The sequence below is a fragment of the Pogona vitticeps genome, chromosome 7, assembly GCF_051106095.1.
Source record: "Pogona vitticeps strain Pit_001003342236 chromosome 7, PviZW2.1, whole genome shotgun sequence".
Lineage (NCBI taxonomy): Eukaryota > Metazoa > Chordata > Lepidosauria > Squamata > Agamidae > Pogona > Pogona vitticeps.
The window spans coordinates 28,880,792-28,908,508 of record NC_135789.1 but is presented as its reverse complement, the minus strand read 5'-3'; the positions used below and the strand labels follow the sequence as shown (position 1 = coordinate 28,908,508).

The window sequence follows — 27,717 nt, the reverse complement described above, 5'->3', positions numbered from 1 at the left end:
GAAGTCATCTCTTATTTCAGGGTCCCTGTGGCTGGCTGACTTTTCACGTTTCTCTTTTTATTTCTGTTTTTCTCTTGACAGGTGGTGTCAACCCGCCCAGAGGGGTTGCTGCCCACACTCAGGGGAGCGGGACCCCGAAATAAATAAATAAAATTAAAAGAAATAATCATTCCACTCCCAACGCCACACACACGCCCTGAGACCGTTAAGCCCTTTTTTTGTCCCCTCACAAAAGTCGCCTCAGGATTTTGGGGGGGGGGGGGCTGGAGGGGAGGGAGGCGCCTCTCCCCCCTGCCGCCGCCCCCCCCCGCCAACCGACCGACCGGCCTCCCTGGCCGACCAACCTGCCAGCCTCTCTGCCCTTCTCTTCCCTCCCTCCCTCCGGCGGCCCTTCTTTTTCTTCTTCTTCTTACCTGGCCGGCCCGGGGCTCCCCGTCGAGGCCCCCGACCCCCCGTGAGGAGGAGGAGGCGGAGGCCCCGCGCCGGAGGCGGAGGCGGCGGTCGGAGGGGCGGCGGCGGCCGAGGGGAGCCCCCCGGCTCCATGGCCCGGCCGCAGCGCCATCTTGGGTGCCCGCCTCCTTCGGCGGCAGCGGCGGTTGGGCCCGGCCTCCTCCTCCGCCTCGGCTCCGGCCCTCCGCGACTTCCGGGGGGAAGGGCCTCCTTCGCCGTCCTTGAGGGGAGAGGCGAGGGGGGGTCCCTCCCTAAGGGGGGGGCTGGCAGACATGAAGGGGAGGTGACCCCCCATTACAAAAAGGGAGTGAGGGGCATATTTTTTTTGGGGAGGACTACGAGTCCCATCCTCCCTTGCCAGTCCCTGTGCTGGCTGGGGCTTCTGGGAGTTGAAGTCCAAAACAAAACGCCTGAAACGGGGGGTGGAAGAGAGAAGGCGGCCAAAAGTTCCCACTATGAAATGGGGCGCGAATGGCTTTTTTGTGGTGATTAGGCGAAAAGCCTAATGGAGTGACTGATTTTTTATTTTATTTTATTTGGCCCTGCCTTCCCCCCGTAGTGCGGACCTAAGGCGGCATAACAACACGTTTACAATCAACAGCCAGTGGAAATATCTTATCCTTTTTCAATCTTAATGGACTTTGTTTTATTAAGATTTAAAAGTAGAATATATTTATTTGTATTTATTTATCACATCTACCATAATTTTGGAGCTACCCAGGAAGACTTCCTGCACAGCCTGAGGAAGATGAATGAGCATGGAAAGCTGGTTTTTTTGTTTTATTTTTCTCAATGGTCCAATAACGGGATTGCCCATTCCTGCATTTGTATTTTTTTTTTTTTGAGGACCATTATCCCCAATTTATTTATTTGGTGTCCTGTCCTGTCTTTTCCCCACCTAATGGGGACCCCAAGGCTTTGTACATGAAAAAAATTAAAACCAATGATGTATTAAAACAATTACGATTTAAAACTGTAACATATTTCAAACATTATTTTATAAATTATAACTTTTAAAAAACCTCTCCACCGACGCTGGCTCCCTAAAGAGGCAAGTTTTACGTATCAGAGAAAAACAAAACAAAAATTAAGATAAATAAACAATAAAGTCAAAAACATTGACACCTTAAAGACTAACTGCTATCTTTTAATGTGAACTTTTGTGAGCAAGTCCACATCTTCAGACATGTTTTCACATGTTTTAAAAGGGAAAAGGGAGGTGCTCCCAATCCTAAGAGGCACTGCATGTTCACCTTTCTATCATGCGTTTGAATATAGAAATTAATAACTTGATGCACCTATACGGTATAGTACATCTAATGAAGTGGGCTAACATAATTTTTACAGTACACCATTTTTTTTAGTATTTAGAAAATAGTTTTGTCTAGTTGTATTCATCTGTATAGCTACCTACAGAGATGGGGGAAGTTACTTTTTATGATTGCAGTTGTCAGAAGACAGATTCAGAGATTTGTGATCCCCCCCCCCAAAAAAGGGAATATCTCTGGTTATCTTTATGTCCCTCTCTAGTACTGTGGCCCTCTCTAGTCCTATATAAGTCTGTCTAAATCTAGTGAAAAGTATGTTTCCTTTATGCATTTATAATTTTTTTACAGTATGCTCTTTATGGCTGATGGATACGCATATTGATCTATTATCTACCGCCACACAGAAAAAGCATGGGTTAGAATGTGGAACTGGTGCTTTGGCGTTCCAGATTCTAGTCCTCATTGAACAATCACTGGTAACTTTGGGGCAGTCACCCCACAATGATCCAAATGCGGAATTCTGCGTATGTGCAGGGAAATGATCTTAAAATAGATAGATATTCTTTGCAGTGTACCATAAAATATGGGTCCTTCCCAAATAGCAATGAAATATCTTCCAGTGATGCATGTTCAAAACATAACCTGCTTTTTGCAAGCTACACAATGCAAACAGCTTTTTTGTGGACAAAGTAAAAGCAGCGTGTTTTTTTTGGTGGGAGCATATTATTGTACATCATGGTGAAACCTTGAGATGTGAGCTGTTTGCTAAGGTTCGTAAATAAATATGTAGTGGATTACTTTCTGCTGAAGACAAGAGGACGCTGGTTGCACCAAGCAGTCCCTTTCAAAAATTTCCAACACAGAACTATCAACCAATATTTGAAAACGTGTGCAAAGCCCATGATGAAACCATTTGGGTTCATTTTATTGTAAAGAGTACAGACTTCAAGATCCCAAGCCAAAATGATCCAATGTTTGCATAATAAAAACATGAATCTTTATAAAGCACATGATCATTGAATGGACAATGGGCTCGGCTCTGGGCAACACACCCTCTCAGCTACTCCCCCTCCACAAAAAATCTACAAGATGCTTCAAGTTATGACACTTGTCCTCTTTTGGAATGTGAGCCTAGCAAAACGTCGCACTTAGGAGATGGTCTCCTTCCCACACAACCATTGCAAACCAGGTCTGGTTTTGGATTGCTGTGGTCACAGTTAAAACTGCAGTCAAAAGAGACAAGAGAGGCCTCGTTTGTCCATCAGCAGCATATGTGGCTCAGATCCCCCAGTTCTACAAATACGGCAGAACCCTTGTCCATGCTGACTGTGCATTCAAGGTAGGAGAATCAATTTTCTGGAACAGCCTCTGCCTTAGAATTGCTGTTTTTTGCATCCTTCTTCACTTTTTTCTTGGCTGTTAGCCTATTAAAAATAACAAAAGAGCAAGTACCAGGTTAGAAAACATTTCACGTCTCCAACTCTTCTGAACTTTAAAAGCCAATCCCCTAGCTACTAATTCTTCCAGCACAGTAGACTCTTCAGGAAACTGGTTTCCAGCCACTCATCTGTCTACTATTTTGAATTTCAATTCCCAGAATCTCTATCTAATAGCTTTAAACACTGGAGTTCTAAAGGTTGGCGTGCAGGAAGGTCCTGATTCAATTTCTGATATATCCAGCAGGAGCTCAGCAGGGAATTGATGCCTTTTAAACAGCCACTGACAGGCAAAATACACAGTGCTGTCTTACGATGAACCAGTAATAGAATTCAGAAAGGCAACTTCTCAAAATGTCTGCAAGCTATTGACACAAACTGTACAGGTTTCCTCTATTTTTTTTTCTATTCCTTTGAGCCATGAGTCTTATCTAGAGATTGAGGGGGGGAATTTTGTTTTTTAAAGTACAGCTGAACATTCAAAGAAGGGGCTTGGAAATACCCTCAAGGACGATTGCCTTGTCTTCCTTTAGGGTCCTGCCTTCGAAAACAGAAGCAAATTATTTCCTCTAGGTCAGTGGTTTCCAACTTTGGGTCCCCCAATGCTCTTGGACTACAACTCCCAGAAGCCTTCACCGCTAGCTGTGCTGACCAGAGTTTCCGGGAGTTGTAGTCCAAGAACATCTGGGGACCCAAGGGTGGAATCCAGCTATCCCATTGTAATCACCATTTCTGCAGCCTCCAAAACAGATTTAAGAGATTAGCAAGGAGGAAGACAAGCTCTTTTTCTGAAGCCATATCTACCCAAAAAGGCCAGTTTCCCAGAATGGTAAGTGCAAAACATTTTGACTACATGTTCTCACTTATACAAGTACTGAGAAGAGTTTTATCTGCAGAAGGTCTGAGGCAGGGCTGGGAAGTCTTCTGCCTGAAAACTCAGAGACATAAGTCAGATTGTATTTTTTTAAAATGATCCTGAGCTAGATGGATCAAAAGTCTGACTCATAAGAGGCAGCTTCTTACGTCAATCAAGAGGGGTAATCGATGCTCCCCCACAGCCCTGTCCTATGGAATCAGATAAAAATGCAGCTTTTTCCCTAGGTGCTCCGGATGCAGAATTTTCCTCTTACTTTTTCCTCTTGGCTATCCTCTTCAAGTACTGAGGAGACGTAACGATGTGTTCCCTTTCCAGTGGCTTCTTGATAAGCTTCTTCTTTTGTTTGCTGCAAACAACACAGGCAGGGACAGAGATATAAGCTCGTTGCAATGGGATGGAAAGCAAAATCCACCTTTAAAAAAGGGTTTGGCTACCCTAACGCAAGTCCAAAGCCCAGATAACCAGAAGCGGGCCATACATACTCCCTCCCTTTGCTCTCTTCTTCTCTTTCCTGTTTGCTACTAATTATCGTGTGTTGTGGTCCCTGAAATGGCAAAGCCTGGTTTGGGCCTGCGTTTCCAAACAGGCACAGCAAAACTAGTTTGAAGAGCAGAACTCTGCACGCTCCGGTTCCCCTCTACGCCTAGATCGCACCAGCAGTAAGAGGAGCGAAGCCCGGCTGGCCCGCCTTCCAAACCCCCCTAACCTGTCTGGGTCAAATCACCAACTCTCTCACCTTTGCAGCTTGCGGAAATGCTTGATGTAATCCGGCACGGGACAGCCCGCTCGCTCAATAACGCTGGCTATACTGTAAGGAAAGAAAACAAGGGATGGAGAAGGAGATGAAGAGGAGAAGAAGGGAGAGCGGTCAAAAGGAGGCTCTTTCAAGCACAGCTCTGTCGCCCATCCAGGCTCTTGCAAAGACCTAGATCCTAGATTAATGACAAATAGCTGAGAAGGGGGGGGGACCTACCACACTGTCTCTTCTCCATCATGCCTCCTTTGCACGCACTTTCTACTAGACTCTCAACCGCTGGCGCCCAAATCAAGGCACGAGCCAACGGCTCTTTACGGCCCCTGTTCTCCAGCAGGTGGACAGGAAGAGAAGCAAATCTCTTCACCGAGTATTTTCATTCTTAAAACGCCGTCCATTCCAGTGCACCAACCGCGAAGGGAGAACAAGTTAGAGAGCAGCAAAAACCGATATGACAGGGTCTTCGGGCCTTGCTTAAAAATCCAGTTGCTGACCAAAGGCCAACATGGTTACAATAGTTGCTGAGCAGCAGAGGAGATAAATAAAAGAAATAAAATACCTTCGCAGTAATGGCTTGTCATCTTCTGTGAAGAAAGTAACGGCTTTTCCTGAGTGACCTGCTCTCCCCGTGCGACCTGTTATGGAGGATAGTCAAAAAACACATATACTCTTCTCCATCCACCAGTCTGTTATAAACAGTAGCCAGAATCCTCTTCATGAGCTATAAGATGTTCCTGTACTAAAACAGTAAAGTCTTGCATAACTTAAAGTGTCAGTATAAATGGGAAGTCATTGTTTGCTGTGATTAAATCATTAGCAAGATCTATACCCAGGCTGACAAGTTTAGTTTTAGAAATGTTCTTAGGAGGTGCACTCAGTGTTCAATGGGGCCAAAAATATTTAAGCTTGAAGCCGTTCTTGACAATTATTTTTGCTTTGTTTATCCATTTTGAATGAAAACTAAAGTCTGTACCAAATGTCACAGCCTGCGCTCCTGTGGATGCGTGGCACGCATGGGTCTGAAAACCTACCAGATGACTGTAGATCCTATGCATCTCTGTTAAAATGGATTCTAGACATAAAACTAGGACTGTTCTAGCCATGCCAGCAGGAGATCAACCACAAAGCTTCATCTGTGCCAGGCCTGACCTTCACCATCATGTTCACCAGAGTCATGGGACAAAATAACGAAACAACAGGTTGGAACATGCTGCCCAAACTCACCTATCCGGTGGATGTATTCCACGGCACTGCTTGGGAAGTCAAAATTGATAACCATATTCACCCCTTTGAAGTCAATCCCTCTTGCCAGCAAAGCAGTGCAGATAAGGACCCAGATCTTCCCTGCTCTGAAATTGTGGACTACGTTGTCTCTCTAGAAGAAGAAAATAAGTATCTTTTTCTCACTAAAGCCATGATGACACTTCAGCTTTTCTCACTTCAACCATACATGATGATTTGGAAGGCCCTGGGACGCAGGGATACCCAGGTGCAAGTTCCCTCCTGGCTCCCACCTCAGATCTGAATTTACCTTAATTTTAGCTGGTTAGATAGCTCACTGGCTTAAGTCTCTGGCTACAGGGCCAACGGCTGGGCGTTTGATTCCCCCCTGGGCTTCCTGCAAATAGAGCCAGCCTGGGTGGCCTTGGGCAAGATGCACAGTCCCAGAACTGCCCCCAGAAGGGAATGGGAAACAAAGTCCCAAGTATTCTTTACCTAGGAAACCCTGAAAAGGGTTGCCATAAGTCAGAATTGACTTGACAGCACGTTATTATGTTCCTACAGATACAGCTAATGTTGCACATGTGGGAACACAGTTTGGTGAGGTGTCTATTGCACAAGGGATTGTGCATCAGACACGTCATGGAACAGCACTAGAGCTTGTTCAACTGTAGTTGTGCAGGCAGGAATCTTGAACAGTAGATCAGCTGTGGAATCGCAGGCAGTCATCGCTGGCTTGAGGTTAGGGCAGAAAAAGACAAAGACGTGGAAGGCAACTCTACTGGTAACCAAGGGGCTTAATAGCAAAAGGGGACCCCCTGCTTTCAAGGGCAACATCCTTTTCAATGTCAGATGACGGACTGAATCCTGCCTAGGGCAGCAGCTCTACAGGTCAGACTGGAGTCATTCCTAGCCCTTGATGGTGTTGCCAAACACGGAAGCTGGCACCCTTCTACATGCAAAACGTGTGCTCTGCCACCGCAGCTTACGACAGCTCCCTCTTCTCCAGGCCACCAGGAACTGTTATTTGAACTCATGCCTCCATTAGGAAGAGGAACACCGCTATGGGAAAAAGGTCACACCTCAGACTTGGTGCCTTCATCGGCCTGGCCATCCCACCATTTCATACCCACTGGTCCCTCTCGCTATGTGCTGTCTGTAGTGACAGACGATCACCAAGTGCTAACCTGGAAGGGTTCCCTCTGCAAAGCGATGCCCATGCCCAGAGAGGCAGGAAAGCCACGTGGGCAAAGCGATGCCTTGTAAAGCGACTTTCCAGGCTCTGACGTCTCTCTTTCCTACCTGCTGCTGGGTCCTGTCTGCATGGATGACGTCCACGTTGATGCCTTCATAAATGAGCTCGTGAAATAGTTCTTTGGCCCGCTCAATGGACTGTACGAAAACCAAGACAGGAGGCGTGAAACCCTGCAAGGAGGAGGAGACCGGGAGGGAGGAACAAAGAAAGTTGGGATAAGAAGGAGGAATACACAGGCTACGGGCTAGACATAGAAATTACTGCTAAGTCTAACTCGTTTCAGTGGAATCTCACTTCTAGTACCTCTGAGTAGCATTTACTTGCTTTTAAATATTTCTGCCACCATCTATTTATAAATAAATTCAAAGCAGGTGGCAAAATTATTCCTATGCAGCAATGCAGCCAGTTCAATAAGAACAGCAACCTCAAAATGACCTTCTTTTCTACCATCACATTTTGCTGTGTCAGATTGTCTTATAAAGCACACAGGATTCCCAGAGTAATGATAAAGAAGAGAGCCCCATAGAGTGGCTTACCTTCTTCACCAGATCTCTCATGGCTAGCAGTTTTCCTGTTTCTGATCCAAGAAATAACAGCTCTTGGTCCACCGTCTCAGCTGCGGCGTTTCTGAAATCAAAAATTGGGAGCAAGCATCAGTCTTAACTACTGGCAAGAATATTATCAAAGTCTACCCCCCCCCCCCGAGATACACTTCCTGTTTATATAAATTACATTCCTTTTTTCATTCAAAGAACGCTTGCAGGGGATCCAGAACACAGGGTATTCTTTCATAATCCTTTTTTTTCCTCCTCACCTCCTCCTCCTTACACCACAAAAAAGATGGTTAAGGACGGAAAGCTAGATTAGATGCAAAATGCCATTTTATTGCTAGAAGCCGTATGTCTGACAGTATCCTTAGGTGAGAAAGCATGGTTATGTTAAACAATCTTAATGCAAAAATGAATAAGCAGAAGTGTGCTACACTTTCAGAATATTAAAAAAAAAGCAATGAAAACAACGAAAACAAAATGACCCTCAGCCAGGTGACTGTGAGAAATTTCCACAATGAGCTGAAGAGGCAAGCAGCCTCTTCAATATAGGCTAGAAAAAAATGCTTGTCTCTTCAGTGGTACAAATGCCTGGAAGAGAAACTGCAAAGAGCAGGAAAGTGGTGAACACAATCAAGCAGGAGAAATTAGTTTCTACAGAAAAATGCACAAGGTAAAAACTTCCAGAACTTTGCACAGAGCAGGGAAACCGAAACCGTTCCCAATATGTCATAGCTGCAAGTAAGTGATGGTGAGATTTAAAAAATTAATAAGTACCAGCAAAGAGATCTGATCTAAGGAAGGCTTACACGGACACACATTTGTTGGGTTTTCCACCTGCCACAACGCTCCTTGAGCAAGATGCAACCTTCGCTCGTGGCTCACCTTGCGCCAATAGAGACAGAGACGACGTTGTCAAGGTTCAGTTTACACCACTGCTCGACATCATGTGCAAACGTTGCACTGAACATGGCTCTCCTGACGAGGTGGGAGGTGCACGCAAGGAAGATGGTGGCCAGCTGGTCTCGGAACCCGGTCTTCCCGTCTTCAAATAACTTGTCCGACTCATCAACCACCAGCCACTCAACCCTAAAGCAGAGTACAACGCTGCAGTGAGCGGTTTGGAGGCGGGCAACTCTACTTGAGTCTTCCAAATGTGGCAAGACCAGGAGATCCCACTGTCCAAGAGGGCCATGCTTAAGGAGAAGGATTTGGGGCTTTAGATCACGTTTAGATCTTAAGTTTTCTCCAAACTGCTCAGGATGATAAAGTTACCTTTTCATGTTTCATCACAACCATGCTCCAGGACAGGTTCGGTTGATGGATAATGCCCAGTTCAAGCTATGTGGTCAGAAAGATTATAATCTGGCCCTCTATTGTCTATCACACACATACCCAACACTTTCCCCGGAGGCACAAGGTTAGTGACGACACAAGACAGGACTTTCCCTGTAACAGCACTCAGGTAAAACTCAGACTGACTCCATTGGGCCTCCTTATTTGCAGAAATGGGTTGCAACAACATCAGTCTGTACGTCAACAGGAGCGTTTCCTCTTTACCTGGTCAAATCTACTGCAGGAGGGTCTTGTTTTAGGAGATAGATAAGTCTGTTTGGAGTCGTCACCAGAATGTCTATAAAGAAAAGACACACTCATTTGAAAGTAGTCAGGAGAGGGGGGCAAGCCGATAGCGAATCCCACATTAAATGCACATTACCAAATTTCTGGGCCGATTTTGGACCAAACTTCTTTGCAGCCTCAGCAGCTTTGTGGATCATGTTTACTCTGAAGCCAGTGCCCTCCGACAACTTCACCAGCTCTCTGTGTGTCTAAAACAAATTATACAGCACAGACCTGTATTTAAACACAAATGTCACCTGCAAGGTAATGATTTTTTTTGTTGCTGTTGTTGTTGTTGAGAGGGTTGTCTCTACCCTTTAAAGGAACTGGGGTCACCAGAGGCTTTGCATCTCTCTGAATTTTCCCCAATTGAGGGGTCAACTACCCCATAATAGTCTCTGCTCTTCCAGGGACCGAGGATTTCTCCCGGGTGCTGCTCCCACTTCCAACAGTGAGAGTTGCAGGCTAAGCTGGCGCTTCTCAGACGATCCCTGCAAACACCACCGGAGTCCAGCAGGGACTCAACCAAGGGGTTCTTCTGCCCCACAGTGGGGTCTATCGCATTCATTCCTTTGGCTTTCTTTGGGAAGCTAAGAACCGTTTCCCCTTGTCTCTTGTCCTGCTCAGCTTTACCAACCCATCATAGGTTGGTAGATGCCTCGACAGCAAATTCAAATAATGTTGAAATTAACATACCTGACTCGCAAGCTCCCGCGTGGGGGAGATGATAAGAGCTCTGAACCCTTTGTTCATGGGTTGTTTCAGCTGCGTCAAAATAGGAATGCTAAATGCCAATGTCTTTCCCGAGCCAGTGGGAGCACAAGCCAGAAGCTCACGACCCTGGGGGTGGGGAGGAGGGTAAGGGGAGGTGGAGAGAAAGAGACAAGACAATTCGGCATTTGGCACAACATTTCAAGTGAACAAATTAACTGCATGCCCACTTGAAACAAACAGCATAAAATGTGGCAGAAACATGAGACTGACACGCCTGCATCTCCCATCACTGTTTATTTGTAACATACCCCACGTGGAGCATCACAACCAACTAAGACGTGAAAGCTGTGCATGCTCCGAGGTTGTTCTGTGTGCATCAGACACGGTGCTATATGTCATGATGATTATAGATTACTTCCAGTAGTAGAGGTGCGCACAGAGAGAAAAATAGTATCTGGTTCCCTCTAGTGGCCTGTTCTGGTAACACATCTTAGAAAAGCATATTTCTAGGAATCTTTATTTAATATTTTCAAGCAGCAGATCAATGAAATCCCAGGTACTGATCCTGGGGATACGGTGGACCTACAGTACATCCCACTTGTGGGCTTCATACAGACATCTGTTTAATCCCAGTGGGAACAGATATTCAATTAAGTAAGCCTTTGGTCTAATCCATAAGGGCTTCCTCTTATCTTCCTCAAGGCTCTACATCCAGAACCTTACCCACCATACAGAAGGGAATGAGGAAAGCTTTTCATTTCTAATTCAACACAAACAGCTTAAAGACACCTCACCTAACTTTTTATCCCAAAGAGAGAGAAAACAAGACATACATGAAGCATTACAGGAATTGCTTGCATCTGAATTGGCGTAGGAGTGTGGAATCCAGCAGCTTCGATGTTCTGCATGATTTTTGGGTGGATTTTGTATTCTTCCTGGAGTTGCTCAAATGTAGCAATAGGTTCGGGGAGATCTGTTCCTTGAATGTAAATCTTGTGCATATTTCTGAAATGATTTGTCTGGAAAAACCCAAAACATGCATGCTATTTTAAAATAGGAGGCTACTTAAGAATGAAAAAAAAGTTATCTCCATTTACTTTGGTTACCAGATTTATCACATGAGGTTTTTAAATTGTAGTTCTCCTGTTCCAAAAGATACCATGAAATTATCAAATACAATTAATCACACCTTAGAAACTTAGTGCAACTTGGTACAGTAAAAATACATACCTCAATTGTGTTTTAGAGGGTCTTCTGTTGAGTTAAACATTGTCTGCATGCAAGGTAATCACACAGTTTTCTCTTATCTTCTCTCTAGCTATAACTATGAAACCTTGACTCTTCCCTGAACAGCACCACAAGAACATTTTTACTACAACTTATTGAGAAGAAAGGTTTCTTAGGATCCTAATCTTGTTGACTGCTTTTAACCAGAGCTTGGAAGCTACATGTCAGAAGGAATGATACTGTCAGTAGTGAATTAGTTCTCCAATAATGAAGAAAGGCCAACATCATTTTTGCAAATAAATCACTGACTGGTGAGTCAGACATTTATTTAGCATCACGATTACTGTTTACTTGCTAATTCTAAAATATTATTTTGTTGGGAATTTAGCCTCTCCCCTCTTCATTTTTTAAAGTACACTTTGTTTAAAAGCAATCATTTTTTTAAAAAAATCTTTAAAAGCAATGTATTAGCAATGTAACAAGTAACAATTCAAGATCATGGTGAACATCTTACTCGGGGGTGGGGCGGAAATGTGGCTGAATTTGGAGAAGGCGTAGAATTCTAAACTCTGATCTTGCTCATTTGATCAACTCTTTTTAAAAAGCCCAGGAACTTTCCATTTTTAAAAGAATGATAATCCACGTACACCAAACCTCAGAAGACTACGCTGGCTAATAAGTGTTTTCTTTTTCTAAAACAGGCCATGCCCATTTTTACTCACTTTTCATTTCTAGAGGAACCAAAATCCTTCCAGGCAAAACACCAAAAAGAGATACTTCACCTTTTCTTGCTGAGCTCGTTTCAACTTTTCCACCTCAGGCTCCTTCTCCACTTTCTTTTTCGGAAGGTTAAGCTTCGCTTCCGAAGAGGACATCCACAATATGCCATCAGTACCAAGAGTCATGGGACCTATCTCTGAAAGTCATAAGAACATATCTCACTAAACTAGGAGTAAGAAAGCAGAAAGCAATTTCCCCATTCATTCTAAATGAAAGGCTTCCTATGGACTTGACTGTCTGCAGTTCTGGACATTTTTATTTACAGGTCAGTTTCTAATACACTCTTCGTCCCAAACTAGTCTCTTAAGCAGAGAACAATACTCAAGAAGTTAAATGCTGCAAAAAAAGCAATAAAATTGCAATTGTACAAAGATGAATTTAGGAGGCAAACAGTATAACAATACTAAGAGCAACAGTAATTTTACATTTTACAGCCTATTTTTCTTTTCCTTTTCTCTTTTCCATCTTGGATTCTGTTGTTAATTTGGGTCGTATTTTTAGTACATTTATATTTTTATAGTTTATTTTTTGTGTAAACCGCCCAGAGGAGACGCATTCTAGATGGGCGGTGTATAAGTCTAATAAAATAAATACATGCCTGGACAGTTTTAACCAATGGAAACCGCCCGGAGAGTGCTTGTAGTGCTATGGGGCGGTATATAAGTCCAATAAATAAATAAATAAATAAAAATAAAAATGTCAGCAGCTGTCAAACCTCCTTAGAGAGGACACTCCAGTCAGCCGAACACAACTGGAAAAAAAGACTTTTATCCTTTGCATATTTGTTGTGTATTTCTCTTACTGACAGTATCCAAAACAGGGCTTATCCAAAGATTGTAATGTAAGAAAAGATGGGTAGGAAAAGAGGTGTTTCTTTGGGTATTTGCATCCAAGAGCATTTAGGATAGTAGAAGAACTACCAAGACTTTATATTTGGCTTAGATACAAACACAGAGACAACAGTATCATTTCAGAATCAGTGTACAGTGGACCCTTGACTTACAGACAGCTTGACTTACAGACTTTTTGAGTTACAGACTTCTCTGGCCGCAAAATTTAGGTTTGACTTGCAGCCTGAAAATTGACTTACAGACCAGAAAAAAACCAAAATGGAACAAAAACGGCCTGTTGCGGGATTAATCGGTTTTCAATGCACTGTAGGTCAATGGAGACTTGACCTACAGACTTTTTGACTTGAGAACCGCCTTCCAATACGGATTAAGTTCTCAAGTCAAGACCCCACTGTAATGTGGCTCCATGAAGCTCTCTGCACCGATTGAAGCCTGTGAAATGTCTTGAAAAGCTGCTACTACGTACAATGCCTTACAAGAATCAGACAAATTAGTTCAAACAGCCTAGCACAGGGGAGCTGAAATCCACTCAACAATTATTGTTCAATGCTTTAAGGAGAACTTAAATGAACATATGGTTAAAACTAACTCCTGTCTTCTGCCCCAATAACTAACCTTGAGTCTTTTTCTTTTTTTTCCTGCCTTCATTGCTTTGTATATCTCTTCTCCTCTTGGCAGTTCCTGTCTTCTTCCCTGGTGTGGATTTCACTATTTCATCCTCAGGGTAAGATTCAGCCTGCTCTTGTACGTCTGCATGGTCTGCAACAGGCTTATTTCCCCCTTTAACATTATCAGGACCAGTTGGCTTTTTGTTAGCAAAAAAGTCAAGACCTCCCAGGATTTCTGATGCGTCAGCTTCTTTCTCCTTAGTTCTGATCACCTGCAATTAAAAGAGCCACACAATCTTTTTTTTTTCAGTTCAGTGTGCCAATTAATACAGTATTCACTTGCATTTTCATCAGAGCTGTTCTTTCGCCAGAGGGAAACAGGACGAGGAAACACACAACAACCACACCCCTGGCAAAGATCACCTTGATTCTATCCCAATCATTCCACCACATTTTCCCCACAGAGTTGCTGCAAAAAAAAAAAAAATTCTATTTATCTCATTGTGCCTCATTAAAATAAAAATAAAAAAGTCTATGAATGTAGGTGTGTTGTGCGTCCCAAAGAGATGAAGGAAACTTGAGAGTTCCCTACGCATCTTCTGCAGGTGAAGTGGTTAAACTGCAGGACTCCAGACAATACACTGCTCACAGACTGGACATCAACAGGCTCGGACAATTTATATATTTAATTTATTTATTGCATTTATACGCCGCCCATCTAGACAGAGTCTACTCTCAACTCAAGCCTTCTGCCCTTCCAAGTAAACCCCTCAGAGAGTTTCAAAAACACGATGGGGGGGGGCAGTTTACAATTGATAAGCAGCACACTTCGCTTGGCTTTTACACCAAAAGATGGGGAATTTGTTGACTTCGCGGGGGCTGCAATGCCCACTATCCTACATCATCCTACGGGGGGGGCTAAAGCTGATGGAAGCCGCAACCAAGCAACCCCTGGACCTCCACCCTTTCGCCCACTTAGTTCTCCTCATCTATAAAGAAGGCGAGGCGCGGGGGGGGGGAAAGAGGGATATTTAAGGCCTTTTGAGCGCTGGAGCCTCTTTCACTAACCACTAGGCCCTCTCGCCCTCGGGCCCGGAGTCTGGCGCTTCCCCCCGGTCCCTCTTTCTTCACCTTGAAACGCTCCGCATCCCCCCGAAAACGCTTCACGTCAAACTTGGCGCCGGCGCCCAGCTTCCGAAACAGCTCGTGGGCATCCATGCTTCCCGGCGCCTCTTTCCCCCCCTTCCCGTCATGCCCCGCGCGGCCCATCCGGAAGTTCTCTCGCATCGCCTAGCAACCGAGAGGAGCGGGAAGGGAGACACCGGAAGAGCGGGATCAAAGAGTTGCCGTAAGGGACAGGCTGGCTAGAGAGTCGCTCTCCGGCCGGGAGGACTCGCCCCATTTTTTATTTAAAGAGATAGGGAAGGAGGCGAAGCGGCTACACCCACATGACACTTCCGGGTTCCATTTGACAGCGGCTGGGACTGGGAACTCTCCAAAGGCCCGCCCCTCCTGCCTTTTTTAAGGCTAAACGGGGCCGCTTTCTAACCTGACAGCCCTCAACAGAGGTCCGCTAACCCTCTACAAAGAGAAATGCTGCCCCTTATAAACCTAGAGAGGGCGGAACACGCGCAGTGGGATGACAAAAGGGGGAATGGAAGGAAGGTGCAGAGATTTGCCTTTGGACTACAGTTCCCAGAATCCCCCAAGCTGCATTTCGGGAGCTGTAGTCCAAGCACACTTGCAGAACAAAGTGTCCTGGGATATAACATGGCTGGATGGCCAGTTGAGAAAATCCTGCATGGCCTCTTTTTGCTTTCCCAGCTAGGCTGGCTTGCTGTTTACTCTTTAGATTCCAAGTAAGCAACCCCAGTCCCGTTACGGGATCTGTCCCAGTTGCAGATATAAAGTAGACTGAAATCCGGTGTGAACGAGAAGGAGCTAAAGCTATACCAAGACACGCTGGGTGTGGAAGCCCCCAACTTAACGGGGGGGTTCAAGGTCTCCCGGGGTTCCCCACCTTGGCTCACCCCGGGGGGGGGGTGTTCTTGGACTGCAGCTCCCAGAAACCACTGGGCAGGCAGCTCAGCGCGTAGCAAAGGCTTCTGGGAATTGCAGTCCAAGAACATGGGGGGAAATTACCCAAGGTTGGGAATTGCTTTTTAGGCAATTCAGTGCTTTTAATGCAATCAGTGTTTCAGTATTATAGTTACCTTCATCGTGTTTGAACACGTGAAGCTTCTGCATGTTTACTGTTATGTGTCGTCACCTCCGACCTACGGCAACCCTATGAATAAATGACCTTCTAAATATCCTCTCATTAACAGCTCAGCTCTTGCAAACTCAAGGCTGTGGCTGCCTTCATGGTGTCAATCCATCCCACATTTGGACTTCCTCTCTTCCTGCTGCCTTCAACTTTTCCTAGAGCTGTCTTTCCCCCTAAGTCTTGTCTTCTCTCACTTTGCCCAAAGAACAACACCCTGAGCTTCGTCCTTTCTGTTTAATTGTGTGTATGCACACATACATATTTTTTGGGAATATTTTGAAAGTACCTGCTTTACATTTGGTGTCAGTCACCCTAGCCGTCAGTCTTCTCAGTAAAAGGAGGCAGGTGGGATATAAATCAAATCAACGGGTGAACCATCATCTGTCTTGCCCTCTCCAAGCTGATTTGTTTCTTCTTTTTATACCTTGCTTGTTGCCACTTCCAAAATCGGCAAGCAAACCTAGTTGAATGCTGTAACTCATGCGGTTGCATTAAAGCAGTGGTTCCCCACCTTGGGTCACCCAGATGTTCTTGGACTACAGGTCCCAGAAGCCTTCCCCACCAGCTGTGCTGGCTGAGGTTTCTGGGAGTTGCAGTCCAAGGACACCCAGGTGACGCAAGGCTGGGAAGCACTGCTTTAAAGAAACAAGTAGGACAGAACAAAGACGTGCAAAATCAGAGAAGGCACAATAAAGCTATCAAAGATCTACCAACTTCGGATCAGGACAGAACACAAGAGAAGAATCCAATTTGCTCTAGAATCCAACCTCTTAACTTAAAAGGGAATTTTATTCGGCTGGGTAGTACAGTATGCACAAAACAGCATGGAGCTGCTGAAATAAAAATATATATATAAACAAAGGATGCTTTTTACAGTTATATACACAGTGTATATGGCACGCACACATGTGTTTGTTCACAAGATACTTCTCTGAAGAGAGGAAGAAATTCTCATTGTTGCATCAGTTTTCACAGATGGGGTAACAGAGCCGGCAAGGCTACAAAATGACGGTCCAGGTATCACAGACCTAGGAACAAAACAAAGTTAAATGTTTTATACTGATATACTGCTTACCCATCAGTTTTTAAAAACCGGACAAATATTCAACCTATTCAACTTCCCCAGCAGATACAGAAAACCTATGGATAACAGTGAACCCTATATGAATCCAAATATGAATAATTTATTGCTTTTTAGCCGATCAAGCTATATGCAAGAACATAGATTAAACCCATTATAAAATAGTATTTGGCGTCTCAGGCAAGTACACACAAACAAGCACAAAAAGCATAAAATGATAAAATAATAGTAATAAAATGTAATCATTCTGGAAGGAACTTTACACATAACATGGTCTTTTGCTCCCTCTGGTGGCCATGTCTGGTAATTACGACACCAAAAATACATTTTTGTTTTTTAATATTTTCAGATCGCAGATAAGTGAAATCACAGATATTGATCCTGAGGTTATGAGGGTTCTACTGTACTTGGAAATATCAATGGACTACATCGCCTACATCTTTATCTGGTACTGATTTGAACTACGCAAGCAATGTAGTCCACTGATACCCTGAATTCAGGAAATAATCAGAACCGTATTTGCTTTTTACAAGGAGGAACCGAACATATAATTTTTTTTCTTCATTTGGAGGACACCTACACACTTACCTGGCAGCTCATCAGGAGGTTAGACGGTTGTCCTTCTGCTCCACTAGTTACGGCAAAGTCAGGCTGGAACCAGCAGTGGTGGCTGTGTTCCGTTACGCTGTCTTCCAGCAGCGCCCTCAGCTTCTCCTCTGTCATATCCTTGAGGAAGAAAGAATGGCACTTCCATGGTGTTGCTGCACATCCGGTCATTTATTCATGCCATGGGCACATTTGCTGATTATTAAGTTTTACATTGCCCAAAGCAAGGATCAACTAATGCCTCCTGCATAGCGCTCAATGTGACAGCAGTCTTGGGTGTAGAAAAGCACAAATTAAATTCTGCGGTGCAGGTTAGCTAGGCATTATTATTAGAGATGAGGATATTCATATTCATAAACAGATACAAATATCCCCCGGCCACAGCTGCACCTAATGCAGGTCCAGCTCCCGGAACCGGCCCGTCCACTCACACACTGCCAGCGTCTTGAAATCAGAACATTCTGTGCATCTGCTTACCTGAGTAGCGATGCACACTCCACACAGACACACCACCGAGCAGCTTCTCACGGTGAGATTGTACCTAGAAAACAGTGTTGCAACCATGAAGACAAAGCAGATCTGGCCTCAAATGCACGTTGCAGTGTCTAGAGTGCTGGACTAGAACTTGGAAGTCTGGGGGTTCAAAATCTGCTTCCCTCAGCCCGGAAACCCATGGGATGGCCTTGAGTCAGTCACAATCTCTCAGCTCGACAGGATAAAGTGGCTGGGAAGAAAGCAGCAGGCACCATTCCCAGGTCATTAGGGTGAGACATGTAATAAACATAAACAGAAGCCAAACTGAGTGGGTTGAAGGCAGGAGAGACAGCAAGAGGCAAACGGCACCCAGAAATCATCTCGCCATGAACTGACAGAAGTGGCTACCACAGAATATAAATCATAACACTCAAGGCCAGTTTATATATTCTACAGAATCTAAGAATCAAAATTTGACTGGAATGCTAGAAGGAGCAAGAGAGTCACTCCATGTTTATGCACACAGCATCACTTGCAATATCACCTGGGACTGCAGGTATGGGAAGGCAACAGCATTTAATGCTCCTTTGTCTTTGGACGAAGAGGCCAACCCCCCTTGCAAGTAGAGAACTAGCTCAGTGGAGGACCTTCCTTTCTGCTACGCATGTCTGCTTTCAGCAGAGTGATTCTGCTTTACTTGGGGACACCCGGGTGGCATCGCAGGCTCCCCTTGAGCTGGCCGCCTCACCTCCTACAAACGGGGCAGATAACCTGGCACTCTGCGTCTAAGCCGTCCACCATCGCCTTGAGGCACTCCTCGTCAAACTGCAGGCTTCGCTCGTATTCTTCCAGGGCCAGCTGGTCTGCAAGAAAGGTGGCCGGGGGTCACTCGCCGTCAGCGATAAGAGAGCAAAATCCACCAGCCGCAAAGCCAAAGGAAGCCACCTACCTTGCATGATCAGCTCCTGCTGGATTTCTTCCCAAACTGCCTGTTCGGCATCTTCTAGAACCTAAAAAGAATGGCAGAAACTGAGTCTTCTACACCTTAAGGCAACCAAACAACAACAGCAACAAAGAGGGCATGTCAAAGACCTGCAGCAAAACAAATGCGGATTCAGTCCTTGACATCTCATGGAAAACGCAACAAACGTCTAGAGCAGCATTTCTGAACCTTGGGTTCCCGGAGATTCTTCATCTAAAACTCCCAGAAGCCTTTGCCCCTAACTGTGCCTGTGCTGGCCGGGATTTCTGGGAGTTGTAGTCTAAGAACACCTGGTGACCCAAAGTTGGGAACCACTCGCTTATACAGTTACCTTTGGAGATACAACTCACCTCCCACTGAGAGCAATGCAAATGTCTAAGACAGCGGTTCCCAATTTTGGGTCCCCAGGTGTTCTTGGACTACAACTCCCAGAAGCCTTTGCCACGATCTGTGCTGGCCAGGATTTCTGGGAGTGGTAGTCCAAGAACACCTAGGGAGCCAAGGTCTAAGAGGATCTGAAGTCAGAGCACTTCCTGACACAAACCCTCAAAACCTTGTCTTTTCCCTGACCAGAGAGGTGGAAGAGATCCCTCCACGGATCGAGGCCTGCCTCGGGCGGCCGTTGCTGGTCTTGGGCAGAAGCCAAGCCTTCTCAGGTCCAGTACCTCGGACGTGGCCTTCTCTCTCCCGGGAGCAGGGCATCACAGCATACTTTGTTGCTACCCGTGAAGGGCAGGAGGGCAACCCCAACCCACCGTAGATCCAAAATGGGACACCATTCGCACCCTTGATTGACAGCCTCCCATCTGGAAGACACGCATGCGCTTGCTTCCGATCACACGAACCTGAGGCAAAGCATCTTGCTTTTCGAGGGACGGCAGCAGAACATCCGCCGACTGTAGGGCTTGCCATTCCACCTCCATCACCTCCTGCACCAAAGAGGCATCGCTTCCTTTCCAGACGACATTTTCTCCCAGCCGGCGGTATCTTTCCAGCAGCCTGGCTCGGCTGCTTTTCAGCCTCGTGACGCAGCGCTATGGAGCAAAGAGTGAGGAAGGGGGGAGGGGAAATCCACAACTTTTTATTTCAGAGTAACTAAACTGGGGCATTAAATAGGGTGGCTTGCAAGCCACATACAGCCGACCCAGACCATCCCACATACACCAAAGAATACTTAAAAAGGGCCTAAAGCCTCCAGTGGGCACAAGCTGCGTGGAGCAGTGATTAAACTGCAGTACTGCAGCCAAGACTCTGCTCGCTCCTAGAGGTTGACTTACTTCCTTCAGAGATTGGTAAATTGAATACCCAGTTTGCTGGTGGGGGCAAAGTGTAGCCTACACAATTAAAACACTGCAAACTGCCTAGAGAGTGCTTTCAATGCTATGGGGCAAGGTTTTTTTTTTTTTAAAAGGCCATTCCCCCCGCCTGAAAATAACCTCTTCGTATGTTAATAGAAAAACAAGGCTTGTTTTGGCTGTCTGGTAGGTACTTAACAAAATTGCCAGAATAACAGTTTCACTGTGCACGTGGAGCAACATTTCTCCACCCACCCAAAATTATTAAGGACCCTTAACTATCCCTCTCTTAAGCGGAGAACATTGAAATCTCTTTTGTAAAATCATTCCTTCAGCTGGAAGGCTTGCAAATCTTTTAAGCAGCAGTGACCGAAGAGTGACAGAAGAGTAGGCCTAGCTTTGCAGCGTTCAAATTTTCTGGGGGGGGGGGGAGTTCAGACCAGCAGCACATTTTTGTTCCAAAACACCTGGCACAGAGGAAGGTCCACATTAATTGCACACATTTCTTTAAAATACAATTAACAGAGAGCTTAGCATGTTCCCATTGTTGGACTCAACGGGAGTAACCTCTGAGCTCAGCTCATTTATGGCTCGATTAATTATATTCGAAAGGCATTTGGCGGGTCCTTTCAGTCCCAGGGCCTTTTCCTAGAAGAGCTTGGGGGGGGGGGAAAGAGCTCATCTCTTGGACTACAACTCCCAGAATCCCCAGGCTTTGGGTTGGAGATTTCTGGCAGCTGGCGTCCCAAAGGGTAACTCTTCCAAACTCTGGCGAACCTCCTCCTACGCCTTGGAGAAGTTCCTGTTATGGACTCCAGCTCCCAGCATGGCCCAGGCGAGTGGCTGGCTGCCTTGGGCACAGGATGAGGGGCTTGGTAGTCCCCGGAAGGCACTTTCCCAGGCTTTGGCCGCTCCCCCGCCTTCTCCCCGTCCCCACCTGCCGGAAGGTGTCCCTCCAAGGGGGCGTCGGGGCGGCCTTGTAGAGAGCTCGGTGCCGGAGCACTTGCCCCTCCATGCTGGTCCCGCCGGCGGGAGAAGGCGGACTAGGGAGGCCCGTTTGTACACGTGACTTCACGACGGCGCGCTCTCCTCCCAAAGCACGCCGGGAAATGGAGTCCGGCAAAGAAGCCTGCGCCCGGGGCATGACGGGAAACGGCTCTCTCCTTTTTCCCCCCCACCCACGCACCCTCGCCCTTCTGCCAGCGGTGGATACTGGTGCATTCTGGGAATCGTAGTCTTTCTTTTCCCGCCTTTTTTCTGAAGCGCTGAGGGGAGAGAGGGGAAAATAACCCTTGAGTGAAGAAACAGAAAGAGAAAGAAAGGGGCAAAATGAGTTTTTTTAAAAAATTAAATCAGACTAAAACAAAAGAAACATGAAAAATAAGAGGCCCCTTCAAGACTGTTATATTTTCATGTGAGCTTAAAGGGAATCAAGTCCACTTCCTCAGACGTGAGGGTTTTTTGTGATTCCCCCCCCCCCTAAAAAATTGATTTTTCTCCCCAAAATAAAACAAGACTTCCAGCATGTGGTCCCAATGGCACTAACCCGGTGGGCAATATTCCTCCAGCCCTTTTGGGAAAAAGGTGTACAGTATTCCTTTCCACTATTTTTAAGCACTTCCCACTAACTTCCTGAGCAAAGAAGGGCGGAGAAAACAATATCAAGTGTACGGATGTGTCCAGGAACAAAGTCATCCACCCTGTTGCACCTATTCCTGATCACCATGTATAGGTGCAAAAGCTGGACAGTTAAGGAAACTGACGGGGGGGAGGGGGCGGGAATTATTTCTTTGAAATAATAGTGCTGGAGGAGATCTTTGACGGTAAGCTGGATGGCCAGAAAGACAAACATGTGGATCCTGAATCAAATCAAGTCTGAACTCTCTCTTGGAGGCAAAAATGCTGAAGCTGAGGCTGTCTTACTTTGGGCACATAAAGAGAAGGCCAGATTATCTGAAAAAGACAATCATGCTGGGAAAAGTTGAAGGCAGCAGGAAAAAAATAAAAGGCCAAGCCCGAGATGGACTGACTCCATTAAGGACGTCACAGGCTTGAGTTTGCAAGAACTGAGCAGGGCTGTTGAAGAGGGGACCTCGTGGGGATTCCTCATGCATCGGGTTGCCATGAGTCGGAAGGGACTTGATGGCACATAACAACATTTAGGATAGCATGGAGGATCCTTCCAGTAAGGAGAGTGCGACTGCCCTTTGAAACGCCACAGCGGCCTCATTCCTGCCTCTTGTTCCTTTGACCCCCACTTGGTGGCACTCCGCGCATGCAAGAGGCTTTGCGCTTTCCGAGGTCCCAACAGATCACGGTGTATTTTAATATACAGAGCACCAGTGCTGTCCATCATTTAATCCTATCCATCACCACATTTAATTTTGGGGAAACAAAAAACATCAAAACTTCATTTTCCTATGTAGAAAACAGATCTTATGATATGTTTCACAATCATTTTATGCTGAAGTGGTTTGTACTAGTGTAACAAAAAAGTTGCAGAACTTTTTTAGAAAACATACTGCCCCCCCCAAAAAATATGTTGTTACAAGAGTTAATCAAAACAGAATTCAATGAAGGAATTAATACCTGCAATGTATTGCAATGGCACCTCAAAACAGCTTATAAGAGGCTAGTACTTCTGTTTCGGGCCTAACTAGAAAGAATATGCATTAAAATATAAATTAATGTTTTATTGTTTTTAATAATAAAGAGAGAGAAAGGGGAAAGGAAATAAAAATCAGGGCTGCAGCACCCTTTTCTCCTCTGCTATCATCCAAACAAAAAGCAGCTAGTAAAATTTGTAATTTCTGTGCTCATTGGGGCTCACTTAGATCCTAGTTCCATACCTATGAAGCCACCACTAAAAAGCCTCTGTCTCTATTACTATACTTTGCCCCCTAAACACAAACCTTCTGTAAAAATTACGCAAAAGAGTTGGGGGTGAGGATTATCTGAAGGCTGGCATCTCCCCATATGACTCTTCCAAGGTTTTTCATGATCTCACTGCTTCACAGGTCAGGTACATCAGCTGAGGAGTCAAGAGAGGGCCTTTTTTAGTTGCTGCCCCAGCCTGTGGAACCTCTTTCCACCAGAAGCTAGAACACCATCCTCGCCCTCTGCTGTCCTTCTGTTGGCTGACAAAAACCTTTTTTATTCAAGTGAAATAACCGAATATCCTGCAGAAAACAGCCAGTTTTAATGCCAGTTTTTAATTATCTTCCTAAAAACTCCTTCTTGATATGTATTTTATTTTTAATATGTGCAAGTTGTTTCAGTGAATAGTCTTTAAACAAAATTGGATGTTTAATTGCATTTTTTAAAAATATTGGAATTTATATCTCGGTGAACCTTTCTTCATTATTAAAAGCTACCTTGGGTCCTTAACCAGGTGGGATATAAATGCCACAAAATAAATAATCAGGGAGAATCATCCAGATGATGGTGAAAGGTTGCTCCAGGATTCGCTGAATGGGTTTTATTGAGTGAATGATGGATCTTCCAGGAGTTTCTGGGATGATTTATAGATCTTTGTTACACAAATGGTGCCCACATTCTCTCTTGGACTTCACAACACCCATTAGTCATTGCTCTCTCAATGAAGACCAAGGCAAGGAACTCCTATTAACGACCCTTGCGGAATCCATTTGGAGCTCCTCTCTTGTGATCTGCCTTTGTTTACTGTAGAAAGATTTTTTTAAATAAAAAAAAGAGGGATTGGCCCTCATTGCTATAGAAGAGAGAGAATTTCCAAGTCAAGCTGATTTTGAGTGGTTCTGCCCTCCCACGAAGGGTTCCCGTATCAGCCTCCTCTCCCCCCACCCCGTTTTTTCCCACACAAAGAAGTCAAAAGGTTGGCAGTGAAAGTGGGCCATTAATCAGAAGGAAGCAGACAGCAGGGGAGGAAAGACACTATGCTATTTTTCATCAGATGACTTGTTATTAAATGCAGTCAACATAATGGGGACAGATAATGCCCTTAACTCTCCCCATCAAAGCAATCCACCCCTGTTTCAATTATATTTCATAGAGGCTGACAGGCTGTAACCATTGCCACTGTTTTCCTGGCCTTGCTCCTACACCTGTAACAGCCGCTCAGTTCTCTATCTTTTCACAGGTGAATCTTCCAGAATGTAGACTTTCCCTTCTTCTTATATAATCCTAAACCCCAGGGGTGCATCACCTTGAATGCTAGTGGGAAAAGGACGGTACATAAAAGGAAGGGCTACCCTAGCTAAAAAGCTTTTAGCACAAAGCTTAGGAAAGCAACTTTTCTAACTTTTCCAGATTCTAAAGTACCGGAATCTGTGGGATTTACTATCATAAATTGCAGAGAAGTAGAAAAATCTGTGAAGGACATGGCCAACTACAGTTGCTAGTCGCCATGCTAGAAGCATCACCTCTAACAGATGGGATGCTATCTTTACAACTAAAAGCAAAAGTGTCTTAAGAAGCAGAGGAAGTCTCATTAACCTCCAGTGTTGTTTTGCAGCTTCTCAATATGAAAAATTAGCTTGCTCTTGTTTGATGACTGGTTGGCAGGATTGATTTTTGTGTTAATTACACAAACACAGAAGCTGTGAACAATACATCTAATAACATTTGTCAGGCCTCAACTCTGAAGTTTCCCTCTTATCCAATTATGCCGTCTGAAGCAATATTCTTCCAAATACAATTTGACAGCCATATAAGCAGGAGGGAGTAAGTATATTTGTGTGTGCTTGTGGATTTTCCCCCAAGTTGGCCATTCTGGGGATAAAAAAATCAGATTAGCTAGGTTTTTGGTCTGATCCTGCCCTTCTAGGAAGTGTGCCACCTGCTTAGCTGTGTTAATTTGTGAGACACACACACAGAGAGAGACAGACATGGTGGAACCTTCAAGACCAACATTGTAGTCTGATGTTTGTTTATTCAAAAAAAAGTTCCCTTCATTTCAATGAGGGTTTCTTCCTAGTAAATCTGATTAGCACTTCAGCCACTCAGTACAAAGGGAGGCATGTTGACTTAGAAGTAATTCCCTCTGGCCTTCAATGGAGTTGACTCCCCCGGTAAGTGTGTTTAAGATTGCGGTCTAAGACACTTACCTATAAGTAAGCCATAATGAATACAGTGAAACTTAGTTCTCAGCATAGAATTCCGTTGTCAGTCTGCAGATAAACCCCATTGAATACAATGGGATGCACTTCTGACGAAGCACACATAGAGGATTGAGTTATTTATGGGTCTACAGTGCCTGGAGCTACTGAGGTTCCAGTCCATCACATCCCCGGATCAACAAGCTGCAATTTTATTTACTGAAAAGTTTGACAAACATTTTCCTCTTCTGCTTCAGATGCCGAATTAGCCTTGGAAAGAAATGTGCAGTCCAAAGTCAAGCAGACAGAGAGACAATTGTAAGGTCTCTCAAAGCGATTTGTCTGCAGTTAGCAAATCTACTTGGTTAGAATCTTCTCCACCCAAGGTAAGAGGGGTCGTCACTCAGTTCAAATTACAAAAAATAACTTCTCATGTTGCATCTACAAATAAAAGTTGCATTTTGCATGGGCAGTTTTATGTAAATCCGTCCCTTTTTCTGATGGTGTGTAAAGAGCCATTTGGCGTAGACATGTTTCGTTAACTTTGATAGGGTTCTACTGTTCCAGCTTTTGCTTTTGTCTCTATTCACATGTAAAATCAAAGTAACTAAAACCGTCCAGTTCGTGGATCCAAGCCCAGAGTGTTGAGCCCTTAGATCAGTTTCACCTTCCTACAATATTATTGCTCCAAACATGCACATATTTCAGCAATCTGTGCCTGAGAAACCAACTAGACAGGGAAAAACAAAACTGTGCTCATTTTCCAGTGACCATTCATAAAACAGAAACTGGTTAATTACCAATTGCTGACTGGAGTGAGCTTGCATGAGAATAATCAGTCTTTTTCCTCTTGAAGGAGTTCCGCTTTCAATGACATGTTTAACTTTATTGTTTAACCTAAATAGTTAGGCTTTGAATTTTGTTTTATTTTGCAGTTGAATGTCTTAGTGTGCTGAAGGAGGGTTGGTCCCTTCTTTTTCAGAGACAGTCTCTTTATAAGTTTAACAGCTATTGAAGCCATTCTCAGCTGGGGAGGGGCCCCTGGCACATTTAAAGGAAGTCATGGGCTGGAAACAATTCTTCACACACCACCTTATAAGGTTCACATGTAACTTGGACAATCCTGATTCAGCCCGTCTTTCTTCCATATTGTCTTTATGGCCCTCCCAAAAAAGGTTGAGAATGGCTGATCTGTAGGGTAGGTAGATCAAATGTTGTCCTGTCTCTGCTGAGAATACCTGGACCTACTCAATATACAAATGGAGGAGAATTTTGTTTGCTGGTTTTTTAAATCTATCAGCATCTACAAATGTCTTCATCTGCGGGCCAGGAACAACTTGAGGTTTTAAGCATTTGACTGCAGGAAAGAAAAGTGAAATGGCCATTTTTTCTCATCTCAATTATTTTTATGAGTGGGGGCAAGAAAAAGAGAGAGGGAGACCCAAAAATAGGATGTTGAAATAGTAAACAGAAGCAGCTTGAGCCTATAAAAGACTTGGCAAGTGTAGAGGTGATGAATAGGAAACCAGTTGGCTCATTCAAGGCGATTGTATGCAAGGTCATGTAAACAAGGCACAGTGATATGGTGAGTGGAGATGAGAAAAGGAATAAATCCCGTCCACTCCTTTGGTTCTTCTGAAAAATGAGGCCGGCGACCCACCCAGCAGGATGAACTCCAAAGCCGAGAACATACAATAGACCACGAAGGCTGATTTGGGACTATAAAGACGCTGAACACTTTTATGGCCCCGTGCGCCATTAGGTATGGCTGAGCAGTTTGGACAGCCACGCCAACAAAGGGGAACATGGAGGCAATTTGGAAATGGACACACCTACCCACACATGCACACACAAACAGGGAACTGGGTTTTTTTTACTGGCTAAACCTGTTGGGCTGGATTCTTGGCGGTCAATCTCAGCCGCAGTCGACCTTTCCTGCCAGTCTTGAGTGAGCCGCACGTACACCATCTTGCCTCCATCTGGGGCACAAAGATGATGTGAGCTCTCCTGCAATTGACAAAGGGGCAGGATAGGTCCATTCTCTCCATACAATCAGCATTTCCATTTCTTTTCTAACAGGCAAAGAAGAACCTGTTGGGCTTTTTCAGATCTTCGATCTGACCATCACTGGCCATAAGGGATATGCGTCAGCCCACAGTTTCTAAATCCTTGCCGTGGTGCATTAGAAGCTCAAGTCCCACAAGGCTGGTTAAGGTCACTTCTGCCAAAAATCAAGGACAACACCCTCCTTGGGCAGGTGAAAAGTCATTTGATGATCTCTTTTTTCAGTTTGACCCATAAGCTGTGGCTTTACCATTGCCTGTTGATT

At 44.8% G+C, this 27,717-nt stretch overlaps 3 protein-coding genes across 11 annotated transcripts in view; all 3 read right to left on the bottom strand.

The window, feature by feature from the left end:
- SYNRG (synergin gamma) overlaps positions 1–641 on the bottom strand; it is a 41,024-nt gene extending 40,383 nt beyond the window's left edge. For all 9 annotated transcript variants that reach the window (XM_072978496.2, XM_072978500.2, XM_072978498.2 and 6 more), the window contains exon 1: positions 414–641. In XM_072978496.2, the coding sequence (XP_072834597.2) occupies positions 414–562 (149 nt within the window). In that variant the 5' untranslated portion in view covers positions 563–641. The remainder of the gene's footprint in view (positions 1–413) is intronic.
- Positions 642–2,622: 1,981 nt separating this feature from the next.
- Positions 2,623–14,909, bottom strand: DDX52 (DExD-box helicase 52). The gene is made up of 15 exons (XM_072978507.2): positions 14,741–14,909; positions 13,617–13,881; positions 12,153–12,286; positions 10,977–11,162; positions 10,126–10,269; positions 9,527–9,638; positions 9,370–9,442; positions 8,695–8,898; positions 7,798–7,888; positions 7,309–7,431; positions 6,010–6,160; positions 5,345–5,420; positions 4,768–4,839; positions 4,285–4,377; positions 2,623–3,142 (listed from the first exon to the last, which is right to left on the bottom strand). Exons 1-15 carry the CDS (start codon positions 14,894–14,896, stop codon positions 3,067–3,069), a joined length of 1,956 nt encoding a protein of 651 aa, XP_072834608.2. The 5' UTR covers positions 14,897–14,909; the 3' UTR covers positions 2,623–3,066.
- A 1,736-nt stretch (positions 14,910–16,645) lies between these two features.
- Positions 16,646–21,472, bottom strand: RPAIN (RPA interacting protein). The gene is made up of 7 exons (XM_020786809.3): positions 21,251–21,472; positions 19,864–20,052; positions 18,986–19,046; positions 18,785–18,899; positions 18,040–18,103; positions 17,545–17,682; positions 16,646–16,903 (listed from the first exon to the last, which is right to left on the bottom strand). Exons 1-7 carry the CDS (start codon positions 21,455–21,457, stop codon positions 16,874–16,876), a joined length of 804 nt encoding a protein of 267 aa, XP_020642468.3. The 5' UTR covers positions 21,458–21,472; the 3' UTR covers positions 16,646–16,873.
- Positions 21,473–27,717: the final 6,245 nt, after the last annotated feature.